The sequence below is a fragment of the Oryctolagus cuniculus genome, chromosome 9 (genome assembly GCF_051225735.1).
Source record: "Oryctolagus cuniculus isolate XC-2025 breed Fujian yellow rabbit chromosome 9, ASM5122573v1, whole genome shotgun sequence".
Lineage (NCBI taxonomy): Eukaryota > Metazoa > Chordata > Mammalia > Lagomorpha > Leporidae > Oryctolagus > Oryctolagus cuniculus.
This window is the reverse complement of record NC_142875.1, coordinates 129192598-129209043: the sequence shown is the minus strand read 5'-3', so window position 1 is coordinate 129209043 and position 16446 is coordinate 129192598. Positions and strand designations below refer to the sequence as shown.

At 44.9% G+C, this 16446-nt stretch overlaps 1 protein-coding gene across 2 annotated transcripts in view; it reads left to right on the top strand.

The window, feature by feature from the left end:
• PKP2 (plakophilin 2) overlaps positions 1-16446 on the top strand; it is a 100829-nt gene that overhangs the window by 29236 nt on the left and 55147 nt on the right. For both annotated transcript variants that reach the window (XM_051850924.3, XM_051850923.3), the window contains exon 5: positions 15671-15878. In XM_051850924.3, the coding sequence (XP_051706884.1) occupies positions 15671-15878 (208 nt within the window). The remainder of the gene's footprint in view (positions 1-15670; positions 15879-16446) is intronic.

Here is a 16446-nt window from a genome sequence, read left to right as displayed (position 1 = left end):
TCCATATTTAATGTAAGATTTAACTCTAGGTTTCTTGTGTTTCTAGATACTTCTAATAGTATTTTTTTGTATTTCAATTTTTGATTGTTCCTTGTTAATACACAAACACACACGATTTGTATATATTGATCTTGCATTTTAAGATACTACCAAATTAATTTATTAAGTCTGTTAGCATTTTTGAAAATATCAGATTTTTTTTTTTTGGACAGGCAGAGTTAGACAGTGAGAGAGAAACAGAGAGAAAGGTCTTCCTTCCATTGGTTCACCCCCCAAATGGCTGCTACGGCCAGTGCACTGCGCCGATTCGAAGCCAGGAGCCAGGTGCTTCCTCCTGGTCTCCCATGTGGGTGCAGGGCCCAAGCATTTGGGCCATCCTCCACTGCCCTCCCTGGGCCACAGCAGAGAGCTGGACTGGAAGAGGAGCAACCGGAACAGAATCCGGCGCCCCAACCAGGACTAGAACCCGGTGTGCTGGCACCGCAGGTAGAGGATTAGCCTATTGAGCCATGGCGCTGGCCCAGATTTTCTTTCTTTCTTTTTTTTTTTTTTTTTTTTTTTTTTTTTGACAGGCAGAGTGGACAGTGAGAGAGACAGAGAGAAAGGTCTTCCTTTGCTGTTGGTTCACCCTCCAATGGCCGCCGCAGCCGGAGTGCTGTAGCCGGCACACCGCGCTGATCCAAAGGCAGGAGCCAGGTGCTTCTCCTGGTCTCCCATGGGGTGCAGGGCCCAAGCACCTGGGCCATCCTCCACTGCACTCCCTGGCCACAGCAGAGAGCTGGCCTGGAAGAGGGGCAACTGGGACAGAATCCGGCGCCGCGACTGGGACTAGAACCCGGTGTGCCGGCACCGCAAGGCGGAGGATTAGCCTAGTGAGCTGCCGCGCCGGCCTCCAGATTTTCTATACAGAACATTATGCCTCCTGCAAATAAGGATAGTCTTGGTTCTTCCTTCCCAGTCTTTGTACTGGCTGAAGACTTGCCTACAATTTTGAAAGAAGACTGAGAGTGAGCATATTATGATGGTCCTGATCTTAGGGGAGAGTATTCAATCTTCTCACCATTAATTGTGATAACCACCTGGAGGGTTTCTTGTAAATGACCGTATCAGCTTGGAGAACTTTACTCTTACTTTTGTGGATATTAAAAAACATTTTAATATTTTATTTTATTTTATTTATTTTAATGTTTTATTTATTTGAGAGGCAGAGAGAGTGCGCTCCCATACTCTTCTCAGTTTCCGGATGCCTGCAACACCTCAAGCTGTGCTAAACCTGAGAGCCGAGAACTCAATCCAGGTCTGTAGGCTGGCTGACAGGAACAGAGAACCTGGGCCCAGTTTCCTGCCTGCATTAGCAGAAAGCTAGAATCGGGCAAGAGCAGGGATCCCAGCTGTGGTACCTTTACTATATGACACAGGTGTCCCAGCTGATGTTTAACCACTGGGCCAAATGCCTGCCTCAAGCTTTTCATTTTTTTAAATCAGAAATGGATATTAGAATTTATTAATGCTGTCTGTGCAGCTGTTGAAATATTAGTTTTTTTTAAATTGTTTTTTTTTGTAATGTTACCTGTTAGGATACATCACCTTGATTGATTTTAAAATGTTAGCTCATTTCTGGTATTAACCCTGCTTGATTAGGAGGTCCTGTCACTTTTTGTATTTTAGAAATAGATTTGCTAAAATTTTATTAAGAAATTATGGTACAGCAGGTTAAGCCACAGCCTGTGACACTAGCCTCTCGTATGAGTGCAGGTTCAAGTCCCGGTTGCTCCATTTACCGACCCACCTCCCTGCTGAAGTGCCTGGGAAGGCAGTAGAAGATGGCCCAAGTATTCAGGCCCCTGCTATCCATGTGGATGTTCCAGGCTCCTGGCTTTGGCCTGGCCCAGCTCCAGCCATTGTCCCCATTTGAAGAGTGAGCCAGTGGATGCAGTCTCTGTCACCTTCTTCCCACCCCCTTAACTCTTTCAGATAAATAAATAGATCATAAATGAGAATTTTTATACCGATATTTATACGTGATAGGATCTGTCATTTCCTCTTCTTGTAAGGTCTTGTGTAATTTTGAATTGAGGGTAATAATAGGCTCGTACAGTGAGGAGCATTGTAGTCCCTCTTCCTCAATTTTAGGTAGAGTTGAAATAACTTGTTCCTTCATTGTTGTTTAGAATTTGCCAGTAAAGCCATCCGGACCTGAAGTATTCTTTGTGAGATGTTTCTTTTTTTTTTAATTTTTATTTATTTATTTATTTTTGATAGGCAGAGTGGACAGTGAGACAGAGAGAAAGGTCTTCCTTTTTTGCCGTTGGTTCACCCTCCAATGGCTGCTGCGGCCTGAGCACTGCGGCCAGCGCACCGCGCTGATCCGATGGCAGGAGCCAGGTACTTATCCTGGTCTCCCATGGGGTGCAGGGCCCAAGCACCTGGGCCATCCTCCACTGCACTCCCTGGCCATAGGAGAGGGCTGGCCTGGAAGAGGGGCAACTGGGACAGAATCCGGCGCCCCGACCAGGACTAAAACCCGGTGTGCCGGCGCCGCTAGGCGGAGAATTAGCCTAGTGAGCCACGGTGCCGGCCTGTGAGATGTTTCTTAACTACAGACCCAATTTCTTTTTCATTGATATTGGCCACTTGGGCTGTCTCTTTCTGCTTTGGTGACCTTTGGTAGTTTGTGTCATTCGAGAGATCTGTGCCTTTCACCTGAGTTGCCCCAGTGCTCTGCATTTCTTGGCATAGATAACTCCCAGTATCGTTTCCTTCTAAATGAAGAATTTTCTGTAACATCTGTTTTAGGGCAAGTCTGCAAATGATGAATGATTTCAGCTTTTTTGTCTTTGCACAAGTTTTACTTGTACTTTTTAAAAAAATTATTTAACCGAAGTGGATTTGGGGAAGATATGTGTCTCTCTTCCACTGGTTCACTCCCTAAGTGTCCCCAACAGCCAGAACTAGGCTAAGCCAAAGCTAGGAGCTGGGGAACTCAGTCCGGGTCTTCTACATGTGACATAGAGACCAAGCTGTTTGAACCTTCCTGTGTTGCCTCCCAGGCACATTAGCAGGCAGCTGGAATTGGAGCTGAGACAGGACTTGAACCCAGATACTCTTGATATGGGATACAGGCATCCCAACGAGTATCTTTACTGCTTATCAAATCCTGTATTTTCACTCTTTACAGAACCCCAAATTGACGATTTTTAAATACCAGTGTTTCAAAGTTGTTGCTCCACTGTCATCTCTGATGGGCGGTGTTTCCGAGAAGGAATCTGTCCTCCTTGTCTTAGTGCTTGTGTGCATAGTGTGTTCCCCTGTGGCTCCTTGTAAGAGTTTTCTCTTGCGGGGGACACTGTGACATAGCAGGTTAAGCTGCTGCTTGGGATGCCGGCATCGCGCAGTAGAGTGCTGGTTTCAGTGCTGGCTACGCCACACTTCTGACCCACTTCCTGTCAGTGTACCTACGAAGGCAGCAGAAGATGCCAGGTCACCACATGCCAGCCACTCATCTGCCTTTTTTTTTTTTTGGTCTGTTTCTTTAATGTGGAGGAAGAACTTAATGGTACATACATTTCCCCTTGTCTTTTTCATTAATTTCATCCACAACTGAATACAGATATTTTAAAAAAAGACTTCTTTACATCTTACGTATTCATTTATTTATTTGAAAGGCAGAGTGACAGAGGAGAGAGAGAAGATGAGAATCAGTCTTCATCCTCTGGTGCACTTCCCTAGTAGCAGGAGCTGGTACAGGGTCAGGATCCCGCAGAGCAGTCTGACCTGCCGCGCTGCAGTGCCCAGCCACTGCAGAGCCGTTGAGACCTTCACTTTTCTCTAGTATTTTCAAAACAGTCATATTAGTTTTCAGAGAAACAGAAATCTTTCTGCGCTTACGTTTTAGCTAAATAAGTTACATAATTATACTTCGAGTACAGCTGACGTAAAGACTTTGGGGAACAATTGTGAGTTACTGATGGTAAACCCAGCTGATAGAAAGAGGAGACCAGGGGCCCACAGGGAATAACTCTGTAGAAAAAAATAACTGGTTTTATGCACACTTTCACCATGATCAGCACTGAAGGTACCCGTGACCCCAAAAGTTGTGGGAATTTTTCCCTACTGGCAAGGAAGGGGTTAGTTCTACAGCAGACGCTAGCTAGGCGTCCTCCCAGAGTGTTCTCTGTTTCAGTTGACTTCTTAGCTGTCCACCTGGAGACAGTGTCCACTCTCACAGGTGGATGCCCCAGGTTGTTCTGCCTGACCTGACCCATTCACTGCTGTAAACTGGAGTTCCCACGGCCTCATTCTTGGGTTTGATTAATTTGCTCGGGTGGCTCACGGAACCGAGAAAAACACTCAGATTTGCTGGTTTATTATGAAAGATTACGGAGTCTTCACATGGAGAGATGCGAAGGGCGAGGTACACAGGAAGGGACGGGAGTTTCCACGTCTCCTCTGGGAGCACCAGACTCAGCGAATTCAGCTGTACAGAGCTCCCTGAACGTGCTCCTTTAGAATTGTTGGTTGCTTAGTTGTTTTGAGAGTTGGTGGGCAGCAAGGAGAGGAGAGTGCACGCTGGCTCTCTCTCGTCCACTGGTTTACCCGCCACATCGCACTTGCAGTGGCCAGGGGTGGACCAGGCTAAAGTTGGAAGTGGGAGCTCAATCCAGCCCCCCCCCCCCCACAGGTGGCAGGGACCCAAGTGCTTGAGCCATTGCTGCTGTCTCTTAGTTTGTACTTTAGCAGGAAGCTGGAAGTGAAAGGGAGAGGAGCCCAAACCCAGGCACTCCGGTGTGTGGTTCAGGCATCCCTACTAGGAGTTTAACCACTAGTTTAACCACAAACATTTGCCCCATTTCTGGATTTTTATGGAAATTTAGTTATGTAAACATGGTTGATCAAATCATCAGCCATCGGTGCTAAGCTTAGTATTCAGCCATGCTGTTCTCTCTGGAGGCTGTGGAATGGATCTGAAAGTCCCACCCCTCCAGTCCCTTGTTGGGCCTTTGTTGACCTAGGGGTGGCCAGCGTCCATCAGCTCATCAGCAGACAGAAGTCTACATCACTTTGGAGATTCTAGGATTTTAGTAATTACATGCTAACAAACAGGCACAGAGATGAAAACCAAATCCACATTCCACAGTGTCCCAGTACCTTACTGGCTTTAATCGTAATCTGCAATCAGAGTTTCACAGAGGAAAAGGAATGTAGTTAGTTCTGCAAATGAGGTAAACAGAAGTCAGACAAAAGAGCTGATACTAATTTTTTCACTTGAGTTTTATGAATTTATCGTAATATTGAGTACCTTTTTGTATATTTTTGACCTTGTATTTCTTCAATCATTTTTATCCATTGCCTATGTTTTCCTAAGATTTGTGTCTCTTTGTTAATGATTTGTAGTTTTTTACCCATGATTGCACATTAATGTATTGTTTTATATGAGGATCTTCAAAAATCTATTATGGAAAAGGTATAAATGAATTTCCAAATTTGTTGATATCAAAGTCAATTTTTAATTGTATTTTTCTATGAACTTTTTTAAATTTTTGATATCCACACTTGTATCTTCAAAAAATTAATTAATTTATTTATTGAAAGGCAGAGAGGGAGAGAAGAGACAGGGAGAGGATATCCATCTTGAGTCTGCTGGTTCACTTTCCAAATGGCCACCATAGCCAGGACGGGCCCAGGCTGAAGCCAGGAGCCAACAGAGATTCTATCTAGTTCTCCCACGTGAGTGCTGGGGGCCCAAGCACGTGGGCCGTGGTGCACTGCCTTCCCAGCTGTGTGCTCGGGAAGCTGGATGGAGGCAAAGCAGCTGGAGCTTGAATAGGCGTTCCAGTATGGCCGCCTGGGGCCCAGGCTCAACCCCTGCCCCAGCCCCTCCATGGACTCTGAAGTACCCTTATGTGGGCGTATGTCCTCTTCTGTTTTATTTATTTATTTTTCAACTTGACTTAAAGTAGCTTTCATCATTCAAGATTTAAAAATTTTTATGAATTCAAATTGTCTACTTCATGGCATTTGAATTGCTTTAAAAGGTCTATCTCTTCATCTAATTGTTTTCACTGTTCGATAGGAAGAATGAGCAAGTATTTTTAAAAATAATTAACTAGCAATTAACTTACAGATACAGGTAAAGACATGTGGACTGAAAGTTGACCTTTCTGTGGGAGTCACAGAAGTTTAAATCTTTCTTGTTCCCACTTTTTAAAAACCAAGCGTTATTATAGGTGCTTTCATTTTACACTATGAAATTTCTTGAAATTTTCTTTTGTTGCCTGAGCTGGGCTAGATTTCCACTATCTCTTGAATTACTAATATGATTATAAATATTTTGCTTACACATAGGACTGAACTTCTGTTTGTCTTCTAAGCTCTTCTTCAGAGGCAAAGCTAGAACAAAGACTGATTTTGAGAATAATAAAACATGAAAATTGTAACCAAAGCTGAAAGTGAGTATGCTTGGTAGAAGAAAATCTAAGGATTATAAGTTGTAACCCAAGAACATTGACAAAACCCTGCTAATATTAAGCATGATCCTATAGTTTTGATTTTGTGTGGAAGACAATTATAATGTGGACAAAGAGCAAAATTTTAAATCACAGTACTTTTAAAAATCAGTGGCGGCCGGCGCCGCAGCTCACTAGGCTAATCCTCCGCCTAGCGGCGCCGGCACACCGGGTTCTAGTCCCGGTCGGGGCACCGGATTCTGTCCCGGTTGCCCCTCTTCCAGGCCAGCTCTCTGCTGTGGCCAGGGAGTGCAGTGGAGGATGGCCCAGGTGCTTGGGCCCTGCACCCCATGGGAGACCAGGAAAAGCACCTGGCTCCTGGCTCCTGCCATCGGATCAGCGCGGTGCGCCGGCCGCAGCGCGCCGGCCGTGGCGGCCATTGGAGGGTGAACCAATGGCAAAGGAAGACCTTTCTCTCTGTCTCTCTCTCTCACTGTCCACTCTGCCTGTCAAAAAAAAAAAAAAAAAAAAAAAAAAATCAGTGGCAACTTTCTAGCCCCTGTCCTGGCTTCTGGCTTTGGATCAGCACAGCACGCCGGCCATAGCAGCCATTTGGGGGGTGAACCAACGGAAGGAAGACCTTTCTCTCTGTCTCTCTCTCTCACTGTCTAACTCTGCCTGTCAAAATAAATAAATAAATAAATAAAAAGACTTGGCATTCGACACTCTCTACCTCCTCCTTTTTGGAACACTTTCTTCTTTTGTCTCACAGTCTCCTTGTTCTTTTGCCACCTCTCTTCTTCCTCCCCCTTCCCTCTGCGAAAAATGTGTATTCTCCCTGTCCCTTAAATATCGTGTCCTGAGGCACTTTCCTGGGACTTTTCTTGTTGAGCACAACTCCCTGATCTGCTTCACCATTCTCGTTCCATTGTGGCCTAGATTCTATGACTCACCGTCTCCAGCCCACGTCTCCTCCTGAGTTCCACAGCACGTGCCCTCTGGTTACCTGGACGTCTCCACTGAATTCCACATTGGCTTATAAAGCCATCAGCACATTGTCTTCTGCTTTTCTTCCCTCTAGCTTGCCTTCTAAGCATGTCCTTCCTGCTGGGTGGGAACCCTAGTGGGTTGAGTGTGAAATTCTAGGATTCACAAGGGGGCTGAGTTTGAAGTCCCAGCACCATGATCAGACAGATGACCTTGGGCATGATACTTTCTCTGGCTGAACCTCAGCTTTCTTGCCCGTACGGTGGGAATAATAGCGCTGGTAGCGAGAGTTGCTATGACAGTGCAGCTGGGTGATGGTACACCTTCTAGCCGTTATAGTCACTCCGTGCATGTCAGCAAATGCTGGTTCACCCAGGGAGTGTGACACCACGACCTCAGTGGTCTTAGAACGTTGTTTCGCCTTACCTCTCATGTTCACTCAGTCTTTAAATCCTACTGATGCTACTCCTAAAACTGCATTAAATTCACCCACGTCTTTCCGTTGCTCCTCAGTGCTGCTGTCCTGGTCCCTGTCACCACCATCTGTGAATCCAGCTGCCTCCTAATTAATTTGTTTCCTCACAGCAGCCACGGAGACCTTTCTAGTAACTGTCTCCCTTGGCCGTCGGACACAAACCAAATCTGTTAATTTAATCTGCAAGACCCTTCTTCACACGGTCTTATTTCTTTACCTGTTTCACATCTCTTTACTAAAGTATTGATTGCCATAAAAGTCTTGTAAAGCATTATCATAAAACTAAACTCAACTTCATTATTTAAAAAAAAAAAAACTCGAGATTTTAAGAAACAGAAGAGGAAAAAATGTGTAAACAGTCTCACCATTGTTGTCATTTTGATTTCATTCTATACTTTTTTAAAATTATATACTTACATCGCTACAATCAAATTGAATATGTAGCTTTGTTTGTGGGGTTTCTTTTTGATTGATTTTGTACATTCCATGAGGATTGGATGCGTATTTTTAAATTAACATGTAATAGTTCATGGGGTACAGAGTTATATTTTAAGACACAGTATTTAGTGCGCCTATCTCCCTATCATTTCTTTATGTTTGAAGTCTTCGTCGCCTCTCTTCGAGCTCTTGGTTCTTGTGAATTACCCTGCTGAGCTATGGAACGCTGGAACTTTGGGTACTGGTTTTCTGGCCTTCCTCTTTCTTCCCTCCCCCACCCTTCAGGGACTCCAGTAATCACTGTTCTGCATTCAGATCAACTTCTTTCGGCTTCCGAGAGAACATGTGGTGCCTGGCTTACTTCATGTAACATGATGCCCTTCGCTTCCATCATTTTGCTTCAAACAGGATTTTATTCTTCTCTGTAACTGAGTAATGTTTTGTCGCGTATATGTACCGAGATCTCATTACCCATTCTTCTACCAGTGGGCGCCTCCGTTGTTTCTGTGCCTTGGCTCTTGTGATAGTGCTGCAGTACATCTAAGTGCAGGGTCACTCTGATAGCTGAGTTTCTCTGGACGTGTGCTTGGAAGGGGCAGAGCTGGGCCATATGGGTTCTTTGAGAAACCCATACAATGATCCATCACAGCTGTGCCATTTGTGTGTAAGGGTTCCATTTCTCCACATTCTCATCAGAATTTGTTATTTTTTTTTCTTTTTAGTAATAGCCTTTCTGACCGGAATGAGGTATTATCTCATTGTGATTTTGATTTGCATTTTCCTGATGGCTAGAAATAGTGAACACTTTTCATGTATTTGTTGGCCATCATAGTTCTTCTTTGGAGCAATACCTATTTTATTTGTCCATTTTTAAATTAAATTATTTTGTTGTCAGGTTATTTTCAGTTCCTATACATTCTAGATCTGATTCTTTGTCAGATGAACGGCTCGCAGATGTCTTCTCCTATCTGTGCTGTCTCTTCGCTCCGTTGATTGTTTCCTTTGCTGTGCAGAGGCTTCTGCGTTTGGTGTCCTCTGTGAAGGTTGCTTTTTGTTTTGATTTTAGCAAGCATGCATCAATGTTTGCTTCTTATTTTAAAATATGCAAAATAGCAGCTCTCACTCATGACTCATGCCTTTCCGCCTCTCCCGGATCCCCTAATCTCATTCTCTTTATGCCTACATGTGAGTGGAAGTGCAGAGACATACCAACTTTTTGCAGCAATTTAATGTGGACAGTTAATTGTATGCTAGTGGCTCCCATGTGCTATGAAACTGCTGTGTGCCTGGCACGTGGCTGCTGACCTTTCACACCAGTTCCCCTGTGATTGATGGGGCAGCTACATGACTAATGAAATGTCTTTCAGTTCAAACACTGCCTCTCCAATGGAAACTACGGCGTATGGTATCGGATCACTAATCATCACCCTGTCTTTCCCCATTGCTGGATATTTGTGGTTTCCTAGTTTTCGCTATTATAAATAGCATAGTTACTATTTTTATATTGTATTTTTGTATGTTAGTCTGTGTCTGCATTTCAAATTGTTTCCTAATGAAGGTTCCCTGAAATGACTGTTGTAAAAGTGTTGACACATCCGGCCAGCTGCCTTCCTGAAAGGTTATTCCAGTTGTAGGGAGTGGTTAATTCTAGTGGAAGGGGAAGGAGAGAAGGAGAGTGACTTTCCACGAAGGAGGTGACACCTGAGTGGATGCTGCGGGATGAATAGTGGTGGAGAGGGCACAAGACAGGTGCGGTGGGCAGAATATTCCAGACAGGGGAAGGAAGCGGGAGTGGAGGCGCCGTGTGTGAGGAGCCTTCGCCTTAGCAGAGCTGTTCTTGTGCTTAGTGGCCAGCGTGTAACCTGTCAGCGTTCATTTGATAGTTGACAGGAGGGAATCAGAATAAAACTAAAGAAAAAGTTAAAATTCTAACAGGTGATTTTACCCTGTCATTTAGTTAGGAAGCCTCCCAAATGAAAGCTTTGCCTTGAAGTTCTGAAACATTGATTTCTGTCTACTTCTCTCTCTTCCTTTCTCCAAAGGGAGAAAAATTCTCCTGAGTATTCATGATGACTGGGAAAGCCAGCAAACATTTGTAGTCCTAGTTGCTCCCCTGAATTTCAAGGGACAAGAGCAGCACATTGGCCCTAACGTATGTAGCAGTCTTCACCTGCCATCCTCTCGGGCCGTGCAAGGAAGGGGCCAGTGTTGCGGTGTAGCGGGTGAAGCTGCTGCCGGCAGTGCCAGCATCCTGTAGCAGAGCCTGTTTGAGTCCCCACTACTCCACTTCTGACCTAGCTCCCTGCTGATGTGCCTGGGGAAGTAGCAGAAGATGACCCAGGTTCTGGGATCCCAGTATCCTTGTGGGAGACTGAGAGGGAGTTCCTGGCCCTGGGTTTGGCCTGGACCAGACCTGGCTGCTGGCAGCCATTTGGAGAATGAACCAGTCAACCATCTCTGTTTCCATCTCTCCTCTCTCTTTAATTCTATCTCTCAAATAAATAAATAAATACTTTTTTTAAATGCAAGAAAGAACATGGCCTCACTTTCTTCGATTTAATATGATTTATATTCATTGGGTTGATAAAATGGAAAAAAGTAACCAAAACCTATTTCAAAACTTGGGATAAGTGCCAGACGCTAGAGAATCAAATTCTATAGAAAGCAGAGCTTTAGCCGGATTTCAGCTTTTATCTGCGCGCCGGCGTGTCTGCAGGTCCCTCTTTCCAGGCTGCAGCAGGTGCTGAAAGCCACAGGGATAAAGGTGACAGGGAGAGGGAGCCCGTCAGAGTGGCCACTTCTCACTAATCCTGTCACAGCAGCGTGAAGTGCAGTATGGCCCGTAAGCCATTTCAGGTATTTTGAAGAAGGCAACTTGTAAATTATAGATTAAGTTAATAAAATATTTCTAAAGCTGCTACAGCGCTTCGGGACAAACAGGATTTTCTTTTGCACCTGATGTGTTGACTGTTGCTGTGAAGATTTGGGCTAGCTGGCATTCATTCATGTATTTCATAAAGTATGAATTTAACCACTTTAAAACCTAGCTATGAGAGAGAAATGAAGAACATCACAGAAACAGGAATTAGAGGTTGTTTTAAAGCAAGTTGTGCTTTTATTTATTTTTTTGCTTTGAAGGAAATATAATAACAGGAATAGATGAAATTATCAAATGGATGATGTTTTGGGCCAGATTTAAATGATAGTGAGAAATCTTTATCCTTAGCATCGTCATACACATGTGTTAGAATAACTGTAGGCGTAGCCCAGGAAATGTCTGTGGCCAGTCTCCCATCTCTGTCCTGTTCTGCAGAGATCCCTCTGAAGGGCTCCTTCCGGCCAGCAAAGATGCAAGGCTGTCAAAAGAGAACTTTGCTCTCAAGGTTCTTGTGCACCGTTAATTTTAAAATGTGTATAAGGGTTTAAAATGTGTGTAAGGGTTGTGGCGGAGCAGGTAAAGCCATTGCCAACATATCATGTGGATGCCAGTTTTAGTTCCAGCTGCTCCGTTCCCATCCAGCTCCTTGCTAATGTGCCTGAGCAAGCCTTGGAGGATGGCCCACGTCCTTGGGCCCCCGCCCCCACATAGGAGACCTGGAAGAAGCTCCTGGCTTCTGACTTGGCTGTTGCAAGTAAATCAGTGGATGGAAGATCTCTTTACCTCTCTCTCTTTCTCTCTCTCCATCTGTCTGTCTCTCTCCCTCTATCTCTGTAACTCTGCCTTTCAAATAAATAAAATAAATGTCTAAAAAAAGAAAAGTAAAACGTGTATAAAACTCTTAATGCTATCAGCAGTAAATTATGGGAATGGAAGGAGGCAAATATATTATTTTTGCTTTATTATTTTGACTTTTATGGTTACTATGCTGTTTAGATTATTTTACAGTCCAGACTTTTTAATATAATTTTTAAAAATTTATTTATTTATTTGAAAGAGTTACAAAGAGAGAGGGAGAAACAAAGAAAGATACCTTCCATCTGCTGATTCATTCCTCAAATGACTGCAACTGCTGGGAGTGGGCCAGTCCAAAGCCAGGAGACAAGAACTCCATCTGGGCCTCCCACATGGGCGCGGGGGCCCAAGCATTCAGGCCATCTCCTGCTGTTTTCCCAAGCGCATTAGCAGGGAGCTGGATTGGAAGTGGAGCAGATAGGACTTAAATTGACACTCACATGGGATGCCAGTGTCACAGGCAGCTGCTTAGTTGTTGCAGTTGATTTCTCAACAATGTTGCAGTGGATTGTTTCTGAGAGGAGGAGCATGGTGGGGGCAAGAGGCGCAGAGTCACCACCCAGACCCCGGGAGTCGGGTGAGAGCAGGCCTGAGGCAAGCAGCCTGCAGACTCGTTTATTTCAGTTAGTGCAACAGCTTATATAGCCAAGACCAGCCAATCCGGTCAAGGGGCGGTCTATGCCCCAACCAATCACAGCCTGTTGCCAGGCAGTTTCCAAAGCCATCCAATCACAGCCTGTTGCCAGTCAGGCTCTTGTTGCCAGGCAGTTTCTGAAACCATCCAATCACAGCCTGCCGTCAGTCAGGCTCTGTTGTCATGTGGTTTCCAAAGCCATCCAGTCACGGCCTGTTGTCAGGCAGTTTCTGTTGTCAGTGGCCATCTTGGCGTGACCTTTTCACCTCAGCGGCCATTTTGGCATGAACTTTTCATCTCAGTGGCCATCTTGATATGACCTTTTCACCTCATTGCACCACATTTCCCCCTTTTCGTTTATTTTTGAGCAATAGGAGGCATGATTCTTGGCCATACCATTGTTGACCCTTTTCCATGTGGTCTCCATACACAGCTGTGCCTGTCTTAGGTTGTCCCCCAGGGGATCTTACCTGTCATTGACTAACCAGCGCTCAAATCGAGAGACCACGCTTAGTGTGCTGCACCACAAAGCCAGCCCCTGTCCTGACTCCTGACTTTGGTATCCGACTGCTGGTCTTCTCAGTTTGAACAAGGGAATATGTAAAATTGGAAGACTCTGCCCTCTCTGCCACTTCTCTGTGAAAGAGAGGCCAGAGTCTGACACAAGGAAAATATGCAAATAAGCCCCTGAGCTGTGTGCACAGCTCTCCCGTGAACGCTGACTGCCAGCAGCTGCTGCATGTTTTCTTAGCAGTGAATTCAAAGGAAACTCATAGCCACTCAAGAAAACCAATTTCCTAGACATTTCTGCATTAAGGTGATGAAAATGACTGAAATCTTGCTTAAAATCTCTTACCAAAAACTTAAACATTTGAAAACGGGTTGCAAGTAGAAGCCTCTGAGAAAGAAGGGTCGCAGCCCTGTGTGTAACTCTTGATTGCTTACAAATCACCTTGCTCAGATGCGCGTTGTTCGTCCTCGTTTTCAACATTCATAGGTTCCTTTATTTGAAAGTCAAGGGGAAGGCCGGCGCCGTGGCTCACTAGGCTAATCCTCAGCCTTGCGGCGCCGGCACACCGGGTTCTAGTCCCGGTCGGGGCACCAGATTCTGTCCCGGTTGCCCCTCTTCCAGGCCAGCTTTCTGCTGTGGCCCGGGAGTGCAGTGGAGGATGGCCCAAGTGCTTGGGCCCTGCACCCCATGGGAGACCAGGAGAAGTACCTGGCTCCTGCCATCGGATCATCGCGGTGCGCCTGCCGCTGCGCGCCGGCCGCGGCAGCCATTGGAGGGTGAACCAACGGCAAAGCAAGACCTTTCTCTCTGTCTCTCTCTCACTGTCCACTTTGCCTGTCAAAAAAAAAAAAAGAGTCAAGGGGCCTGTGCTGTGGAGTAGCGGGTAAAGTCGTCACTTGCTGTGCCGGCATCCCATTTGGGCGCCGGTTCTAGTCCCGGCTGCTCCTCCTCTGATCCAGCTCTCTGCTATGGCCTGGGGAAGCAGTGGAGAATGAGCCAAGTCCTTGGGCCCCTGCACCTGCGTAGGAGACCAGGAAGAAGATCCTGGCTCCTGGCTTCAGATCGGCACAGCTCCACTGTTGCGGCTGAGTGGGGAGTGACCAGTGTGTGGAAGACCTCTCTCTCTCTGTCTCTCTTTCTCTCTGTAACTCTTTCTTTCCTTCTTCTTTTTTTTAGGAGTTTATTTATTTATTTGAAAGGCAGAGTTAAACAGAGAGAAGAGAGGCAGAGAGAGAGAGAGAGAGAGATCTTCCAACTGCTGGTTCATTCCCCAGATGGCTGCCAGTGGCCAGAAATGCTCCAGGTTGAAGCCAGGAGCCAGGAGCTCCATCCAGGTCTCCCACATGGGTGGCAGCGGCCCAAGCAGCTGGGCCATCCCCCACTGCTCTGCCCAGGCCGTTAGCATGCAGTTGTATAGTAAGCAGAAGAGCCAGGACACAAACTGCCTCCCCTTCAGGATGTTGGTGTTACACGCAGTGACTTTACCAGGTACACCCCAACTCCAGCTCCAAAATAGGCATAGATCTCTGAATCCGAGAGCCATCTAATTATCTAATTTTCTTTTCCATTTCTAGTTCTGGTACTTGGATATTTGGCAGAAGGAATATTTTATACATAGCACATCAAAAAATTATAATGTTCTGTGAGGGTGGCTCAGACAGTTCATGGAAAATGGAATTAAAAGACATTGACTTAGGTGCAAAAAATTTTTGAAAACCATACTTACAAGAGATCTTCAAAAACTTTATAGAAATGCGCATTATGTAAAACCTATCATTTTTTGCACCAAAATCTTCTAATTCCACTTTTGCTTTTTAAAATTTCACTACTAGGAATTTTAACAGACTTACAGATTGTACATATTTATGGAGTAGTATGTAGTATTTTAATACATGTATAAATTGCGTAATATCCAATCAGGATATATTTCTTTATGATAAAACATACAAAATACTGTCTTCTGGTTTTATTTTTTAGTAGAGAAATTTTTCTATAAACTATTTTGAAATGCATTCATGTTTACCTAAAATGCTTGCATAATTTATATGAGTCTTTTTAAATACTGAAAGCAATTGACCATAAAAATAGCTTGCATTTGGGACTAGTTTGCATTGCCAGGAAGGTTGCCAGGGTAAATAAATTTTTGTTGCTAGTATTGGTGAAGGGGATTTATATTCGTTCCATATTGACTGCAAAGTTAACACTTGCCCACCATTTATCAGTTAACCTTCCCCTTCAGTTATCCTGGTGATCGTTACTACCTTAGAGCCAAGGCTTTGCATGTCATACAGTGTGAGACTCAGGTTGTGTGACAGACAGAGGTGTCGAGTGGTAAGTGTTGAAGTCAGTGTCAGTGAGCTCATGTGTTCGTAGTGTGCGGCGCTGAATGTCTTGATGCACATCCGAATGAATAGATGTCTGAAGTCTGCATCCACTTCTTCCCCAGGTCAACCAGCTCCGTGGCATCCCCAAGCTCCTGCAGCTTCTCAAAGTTCAGAATGAAGATGTGCAGCGAGCCGTGTGTGGGGCCCTGAGAAATCTGGTGTTTGAAGACAATGACAACAAGTTGGAGGTCGCAGAACTAAATGGGGTACCTCGGCTGCTCCAGGTGCTGAAGCAGACTCGAGACCTGGAGACAAAAAAGCAAATAACAGGTAGTGCTTCCTGAGCATTAAAGGGCTTAACACAGTACAGCCCAACCAGGTGTGTTATGTCATCTGTTTTTCTTAACGTTTCCTGGAACAAGTGATTGATGGGCTCATTGTTATCCAAAGGAACATTGTTACCGACTGGCTTCGAGTCCAGATGCCAGCCACGTTTGAATGGTTTTCTGATGACAGAGACAAGATTGTGAAGCTTTTGCTTAATATTTTTTAATTAGAAACTCTGTGCCTTTTACTAAATGTCTTTAGAATGACTTGTTGACAATGTTGACTGCATGAGAAGTCTGCATAAATTCACCAACAGCCAGCTTTGCAGTTTGACGGCATGTCTGAGGTTTCAAGTGTTCAAAACATTCTGAAGAAAACCAGCAAGAATCTCACCCATTTATTTTTGTTGTTTACCAAACAATCAAGCTGCTGTATCCATGCGAAGAAAGTGAAATGGAGAGTCAGATAGTTTCCCGGTGCAGGTGTGGAGCCTCCTGTGGCCCTCAGCCCTCGGCCCACACTCGCTGTACACCTCAGAGAGGTGTTGCTGAGCACAGCCGTCATGCGTGTT